The following is an 8,092-nucleotide window of genomic DNA, read 5'->3' as shown; positions in this document are numbered from 1 at the left end:
AGGTCTCAGGGACAACAGCTAGGCATTAACAGGTTGAATGGAAGGAAATGGGAATCATTTAAGGCGAGGGGCATTTTTAATGAGTTTGCTCAGAAATTGATTTTCCACTGTAATCTTTTATTTATATGCGGCTGGCGGCGTGTCCCCGGCAGAGTGAGGGTCAGCCCTCAGAGCGCCCTGTCAAGGCCCCCACTCCTTCAAACAACACCCCAAAGTCCAGGGAAAATGGTATTCTAGCTTAGGCAAATATTGTCCTGTCTTGGCTTAAGGGGCGAAAAAGCTGTTTGTTCTAAAAAACTTGCTCTTCACCACCTTTTTCTTTTTTCACCATTTAAGAGGAGGCTCTTTGAGAGGTGATGTCTCTCTTAAAAGATAAGTGTAAAGTTAAATTTGAAACAAAATTTGCTCTGTAATTATTTATACAGTTTAATTAATATTGATAAGAGGCATTTAATTAAAACATCTTAAGAGGTTTTGGTCCCATCTTACCAGTTTAAAGCTGAAACAAAATTACTGCACTTAAGATATTGTTAACTAAGGTATTTGGTTTATTTCACTTTATTGTACTGATTAATATTGTCACATAAATAAGTGTCCAATTAAATTAGTTTAATCTACAAAATATGTTTTAATTATGGGGTTGATTGAATTCATTTTCTCTGCTCTTTTGATACATTGAGATGGATCTTTTAATTTTTTAATTGTTTTTTGAAACTGCTTGATTAATACATGCCAAAGCCACACTGGAGTCAGGAAAATGTTTTTTGATTTAATCCTAATCCTAACCACAAGGCAGTGTTTTCTGAGAAATTTAAATGAGTTATACACATTTTTAAAACTGCTGTTTATCCCATATCATAAAAGTGTCAGTAAAACAAACCATAATGTTCTTTCAGTTTTATTGAGTTATTGCACAAACATAAAATACAATTTGTTGTTCTGAATCTGCTCAGAAACGTTAATTGATGTTAATTGATAAATTGCATAAAATACAATATAACACCACTATAATACATTTTAACACAATTTAAATTGTCACAATAATGTGATAAACATTGTAAAATATGTTTGGTTAATTAAAAAAAAAAAAAAAAATGTCAGTAATTTTCATTCAATTGAAATTGGGAAATCAGAAAATAAAAAATAATTGTACTTCTGTCTATAGTTTTGCACTGATTTTAAAATACAATATAAACACTATATAAAAGCTACGTTGACTCAGACTGAATCAGAAAAGGACGTCCAGTGTTCATTGGCTTATCTCAAATGTGCAATGAAATATTATTTATCAGGTTGATTATCACGTGACATTTTTTTGTGTAGGCTATTTTCTGGTTCAATTCTGAACTTTTTCAAATAAGATATAGTATCCAAAAAGCAAAGCCTTCTTCTGTCTCTGCTTGTCTTCAGTCTCAGTCTCTGCTCCAGAGGCCTGTCAGCTGTTTGAGGCAGCGGCTGTTGTGTGTGAGCCGTCACTGAGGTTTTTGTGACTCTAGCACCACTTAGTGGTAAAAGTGCTAACTGCAGCAATGCAACACATTTTTTAGCATTTTAATTTATATTTAAAAGTTAAATAATTTTTGCTTAACCGATGTAATTCTGTGTGTACAACCAGAATTTTCTGCTTTTAACCTTTAAATAGTTCAGCTGAAGCAACGTGGGGTTAAGCACAAAGGAATCTGACTGATGCTTGTAACCGCTGAGCGCTCATCTTATGCTTTCTTAGTCTGTATTTTTCTTCAGACTTCAACAGTGGCTGCTTCTCTCCTGTAGCTTCTCAAACTTGTAGGCTGTATTGTGGATGTTTAGTAGTCACATTTGCTTTTTTGTCGTCATAATAAGGTTAATTCTGTAAAGTAAATATATCATCTCTTTTACTCGAAGAGTAAAAAGTGATGTAATGAAAAGCATCAGGCAAATGTTCACTGGAATTCTTCTTTTGGTGCCTTTAAACTAAAATCTGGAGGGTAAAATTATGCTTCTTCTGAAAATGAACCGACCATGACATGCAGTATGTCAAATGAGCGTGTACACACACTCATTTGGGGTTCAGACTAAGATTATTGCATCAAAAGAAAAAAACTGTTGTCTCTGCAGATAGACTGAACAAGATCATAGCAGCAAAGCCCTCTACCTTTCACTGACAGTTTAATATACAATTAATCAATCAGCTGCCCTCATGCCCTCAGTACGCCTTCGATTCATCTTGTTTTTGACCTTGAACTGTTGAATTGTTATCAATGCACAAGATTCTTGAAAGAGTGTAGGCAGCCAGTACGTTTGTAGTGGCCCCTTTGAACACTTTCAGTTGGTTTGAGAGCTCTTCATTGAATAGATTAAGTCACCTGAAATTGCATGGAAGAGCAGAACATTATTGCCATTTGTTTGTGACTGATATTATCTTCTGTAAGTAGAAACTGTCATCCATGCTTTAGTTTTATGTGACATCAAATCTTAATCTCCTTAAATCCCTGTGCACTTGTCTTAACCTGTCATGGAAAAGCTGCAACCCTCTGACTTTACATGTGCCCTCCTCCACACGCCATTTTTCAAATCAAATCATGTTGATAAACGATCCCACCCAGAATCTCTAGAAAGCAACTAACAAATCGAAAAGATATATATTATTAGTATATAGAACATTAGAGAATAAAATATCTTATAAAAGAGCAGTAAAGCAATATAGCAGTACTTTTCAGAAAAAAAGTAACTAAAAAGCAGATCCTTAAATCAGAAATACTGTATTGCAGGTGGATGGATGATTATGGTGAATTATGAATTTGAATGACATTTGTCGTAACCTTTTCCCTCATGAGATCTGATGTTTTTGATTTTGTGTAGTACCCTGACTGGTACTTGATTCAACTCTAGTACTATTCGTGAGGTCTCAAAGCGAGTGTTTTATTACTTTTAGCCAGCAGGTGGCAGATTGAGCTCACCTGTTGCACATAGACTGCTTTCTGCATTCATGTTCAACTAACTGCTGTTTACTTTCAAGCTACGTTTTTAGGATATATTTTATGGGTATTTACTGTAGTCACGAGTTGTTTGACTGACAGTTTAAAATAAATTATTTTTTTTTTCATGTTTATCTATTTACAGTCCATAAAAGCATTAGCATGTTAACACTTTAAAATTCCTTTAAAATATTGTGAAAAAAAAATAGCTGCAATAACATAATTTTTCTGAGGAATCAACTGTGTTCATAATTATGGTAATTAAGTGTATAGCACTTTTAAATTCCTTTTAAATAATGTGGAAAATTTAATTTTTAATAGTGATCAACTTAAAAACATGTTTTCATAATAATGGTAACAGTACATAACACTTCAAAATTCCTTGTAAATAATGTGAAAAACCTCATCTTTATGAGGTATCAACATAAAAATGTGTAAATATGGCAGTTAAATACCTTATTACCATAATTATGAACACACATTTTTGAGTTAATAACATACACCAGTTAATTTGTTCCAGCTAGTTTTTTCGTTTTATCTAAAGGAAATTCCAAAGTTTTAATTACCATATTTCTGAACACACGTTTTAAGTTCATTACCCATAAAAATTGTTCCAAAGGGAGTTTTAAAGTGTTAAACAAAGTATGACACATCTTAAGCTTCATAAAGTGACATTTGTTTTACATACACACATTACTACATTTATTTAAATTATTGTGATTAATCAATATTTCCAAAATTAAGCACATTGATGTTTCTCTTTGTGGCCTTAATTGGATTCTATTTTGCCTCCTACATTTGGCCATGAATGTCTGGTCGAAATCCTCTGTCCGCTGAAAAAAATAAATAAATAAAAGAAACACTTCATTCATTTTCAAAGTTTATTTTTTGTATCCTCAAAAAAAACAAGAAAATATACTCTTTTCTTCCAGAAATAATAAATATACAATATTTCTTTATGAACAAAATGCACAATTTACAAAAAAAGTGGCAACTGAGTGCTCCACCTCCTGCATTCAACTCATTTATCACGGAGTTACAACTGCTATTAGTATGTCCTACTCTCATTATTAATGTCTTATTTTTTTCTACACAGTATTACAGATTTCATTAGGTAGAAAGTTCCACCACACAAACTCTTCAAAATTACAGGTCTTCATTGTGCTATGTGTTTCTTATTCTACCGTAATTCTTTCACGAGGTTTGAAGACTCTAACACAGTCCACTTGTTGCTTGTTTCGTGGCTGAGAGCTTATTCCACACATTTTGAGACATCTTTGTGAAGACTTCAGCTGGTTGAAGATGATCCTCCCTGTAGGTGGAGGCTGACAGCAGTATTTGTTCCTCGTCTTTTTTCTGCATGTGCTGATGGTCATTCCTTGTTTATCTGGTGCATTCCACTGCTCTGGTACGGACGCAGTAGTCTCTGTTTGTCTGTGAGATAACGCTGTCTTGTGGTCAGGAGGTGAACAGCATGTGTGATAATAGCCAGGCTAAAATACAAGACAGTGTGAGTGTGCTGTGGACCGAGGCCGGCTGGGCTGAGCTGGGATTGGGCGGAGTGGAGGAGGCTGGGCTGGGATGTCGCTCTGCGGCGGAGATCTCCATCCGTCTGTGCTGCTCTTGATGGGTCAGCGGAGGCTCCACTGTCACATAGCCGTTGATTATCCTCACGTTAGGCGGTGGAGTGGTGCTGAAGTAAAGAGGACACAAGAAATCAGGCTTTAGCTCAAATATGTTTGTCACTTGTTACACAAATGCTCCAACACAGTGATCCAACTGGTCTGGTCCAGATTTTCTTCTTAGTCCCTAGTTTAAGGGCAACATATTTTTCTCAGTGGAGTCTGGCTTTGAAGAGAGCGATGTAACACCCTCATTTTGCCGATACCATAAAGATCAATTCAGAAAATCCAAACTGTCCATATAAGTTACTTTATAAAGCTCATATATTTTAAAGACCTTAAAGTCACTACAGGAAACAGATCATCATGGATATCTCACCTATCTCCGATGCGAACCCACAGGTCACTGAAGAGGCGGGGCCTCCCGTGGCCGCGGTGAGCTTTGCGAGGCCGCTTGTGCCGTCCGAATTCCTCCAGCTGACTCAGGCTGTCGGGGAGCAGAATGTGAGGCAGCTCCTCGTCTCCAAGGCCGGGCATGTTCTCTGGGTCTTCCAGCTCCACCTCCATCTCTGGTGGAGTAGTTGGCCAGCTGTCTGGAGACGTCGTGCTGCTGTCGGTGCTCTCCTCGCTGGACCACACTGCGGGCTCTTCAGCTGGTTTGCTCCTGGAGAAAGAAAAAACAGATATGGAGTCAGTTTAAACTCATAAAATCTCACTCAGGATTTTTTTTCACTGTATGAATCGTGTGTATTCAAAGGCATCACTGAAACGTTTGACCTACAGATGGAAAAATGTGCCTGAGATGATTGTAATTGAAACTACAGAATGAGGCTGTATAACTTTTTAAATGTTATTATTTGTGGTTTCTGACCACTCCATTGCTTCCCACTTACATCTCTTGACTTCAATCAAAGACATGGACGCTACGTCTTGCCCCATAAACACTGCGCTGAGCGGCATTAATACCCAGCAGGCACATTAGAGGAAGTTGTAACTCTTATGGCCGCACTGTAACATCAAAACTGACATCTGCCCAAAGCAGACCACCCAGAATCGTCGGCCTTTCCTCGAAAACTTCTGCCATGCTCCTCTTTCGTCCTCCCATTACTCATACTTTCTCCCCTCTTGTACTTTTCCTGACAATATGGCTCGCATGTGATTTTGTGTTTGACGGTGGGACATCAAAAAGAGCCAACTGTACTCATCATTTAAAGGTCCAGTGTGCAGGATTTCGGGGGATATATTGGCAGAAATAGAATATAATATACTAAGTATGTTTTCTCTGGTGTATAATCACCTGAAAATAAGAATGTCATGTTTTCGTTCCCTTAAAATTAGCCATTTATATCTACACAGGGCATCTGCAGAGTGTGCCATGTTGCACCGCCTTGTTTCTACAGTTGCCCAGAACGGACAAACCAAACACTGGCTCTTGATAGGGCCATTCGTTTTTCGACATCTGCCAGCATAGTTAGCAGCCCCTCTGCAATGAGCAGCTTTGGAAAAACACAAATTTTTAATGTGAAACTGCTTTATTCAGTGTTTTTACCAGTTTGAATCACTTGATCTGTTTGTTTTGGAGAGGAAGAAACCTCTGTGGATAACTCTGTTCACAGTAAGAAACCTCCTGAACATTTGGATCTTCAAGTTATCAGAGAAAAAAGGTAAAGATATATTAGCAGGTGCTGGGCCAGTTGCCCATCTACGTCATGTGAAATAGTGTCAGAGAAACACTGATATGTAATGTGAAACTGCTTTATTCAGTGTTTTTACCTTCATTTTATCACTTGGTCCATTTGTTTTGGGGAGGAAGAAACCTCTGTGGATTACTTCGCTCCTGGTAAAAACCTCTTGAACATGAACACTGAAGGAATCCTAACCGGGAGTTAATGCTTGCATGGGAGAAGTTTCAGCTGGTTGCAGTTTTGCAAATCTCACCCCTAGATACCTCGAAATCCTACATATTCCAACTTTAAGGGAGTTACACAGCAGTAGAGAGTACAGCATTTCCTATGCTCGTGTTAAATTTGATATTACAATTTCACATTGTTGAATGTGAGTGATATGATGGATCGTAGAATGAATCTTAGCCATGATGTCCTCTGCTCACTCATAATTACCGCACTCATTTTGTTCCTCCGGTGATCATAAATCTGATGGTCTGCACTTCTACTTTTACAGACATGAAAACCCCCCTCGGTCAGGGTGATGATAGCTCCAGGCCTGCGGTCAAGCTACTGTGGAGCCAAACCCACCTCCAGTCTGTCTGTCAGTCATATAATCGCTCTGTAAGACCTTTGGCCAATCGGTCCGTAACACTCCAGGTCTGAGGCTGTCATAAACACCTCTCATTCAACCATCTCGTGGTGTTTTTCCTCGCCCGTCATGTCACCTTGTATCAGGGAGCTCAAAGTGTATGTGCACACGTGTAAGTGTGTGGTCATGTGGTCGTGTGTGTGCAAACGTACGTAAGTGTTTTGTGACCACAGTAAGTCAGTCCACTTGTCAGCTTTCAAACCAGAACCACTGGTTGAAGCCCACAACTTTGCAAACAGGGAGATAGAGAGTTTACAGCTGCAGTGTGCAGAGAGCAGTTTGTAAAAGCCCCGGATGGCTGGTTAGGTGGATGGATGGAAGGATGGATGGATTTATTGTTTTTAAAGGGATGCCCCTTGTTGTTTCCATTATCAGCCTGATTCAAGTGGCTTTTGTTCCTATTTTATGGGCCCATGGATCAACCCCCTAAGGTGAGAGGGGAGCTGCTCTGTGCCAAGGAATGGGCACACACACACTCACACACACACTGAGATATTAAGAGGGATTGTGGAAGTTTTTGTGGGGAACTGCTGCAGGACGCCAAGCCTCTGTGTGAGTTTAAGTGTGTGTACAACCCTGCTCCTTGGCACTGTGCATCTCTCCACTCACCCTGCGTACACATGCACACGTGTGTGTTTACCAGTTGTACCAGCAGTGGCTGCTGAGAACAGGCAGAACCACCGCTGGCAGCTCGCCTTTGGCAGGCTGGGGAGAGGGAGGGAGGGAGGAAGGTGAGGGAGTTGATGAGGTATCAAAGGATTCTTGCATAGCTTAGCTTTATTTGTTACAGAGCACAATTTGGACCATATCTGCTTTGCACTTCAATAAATCTACTGAGGTTAAATAGCTCGACTCTGGAGAGAATAAGACGGATGCGGACTGGCTGAGTTTCACTCTCTTTTTGATGGGCTCTGTTGATGGATGTCCACATGTATCTGCGCGCCTGCCAAAAACTAAATGTGCACAAATGCTTTGTTTCACAGTCCATATTACCATTACATTATTGGTGTGATGCTAGCACAAACTCTTTGTCTTTTTCCATTCATCATCTTGTCAAGAAGTCAACTTTAACCTGCGTCTGATTACTGCGCAAAACAAAAATAACACATCTTTTCTACTGTATTATCAACCATGTCAGATTCAGTTATGTCAACCAATATCAGTAATCAGTCATTTTCTCATAAATATATATCTCTA

General features: G+C 38.8%; 1 protein-coding gene across 1 annotated transcript; it reads right to left on the bottom strand.

Moving 5' to 3' along the window:
• Nucleotides 1–3,996: 3,996 nt before the first annotated feature.
• LOC121963316 (metalloprotease TIKI2-like) lies at nucleotides 3,997–7,600 on the bottom strand (the record flags this gene model as incomplete). Its single annotated transcript, XM_042513620.1, has 3 exons — nucleotides 3,997–4,650; nucleotides 4,959–5,243; nucleotides 7,536–7,600. Coding segments are annotated over 3 exons (585 nt in total), but the record flags the coding sequence as incomplete, so codon positions are not given.
• Between the last annotated feature and the right edge of the window lie 492 nt (nucleotides 7,601–8,092).

Source organism: Plectropomus leopardus, unplaced genomic scaffold, assembly GCF_008729295.1.
Source record: "Plectropomus leopardus isolate mb unplaced genomic scaffold, YSFRI_Pleo_2.0 unplaced_scaffold10856, whole genome shotgun sequence".
Classification (NCBI taxonomy): Eukaryota; Metazoa; Chordata; class Actinopteri; order Perciformes; family Serranidae; genus Plectropomus; species Plectropomus leopardus.
The sequence above is the reverse complement of the archived record's forward strand: the minus strand, read 5'-3'. Positions and strand labels throughout refer to the sequence as shown.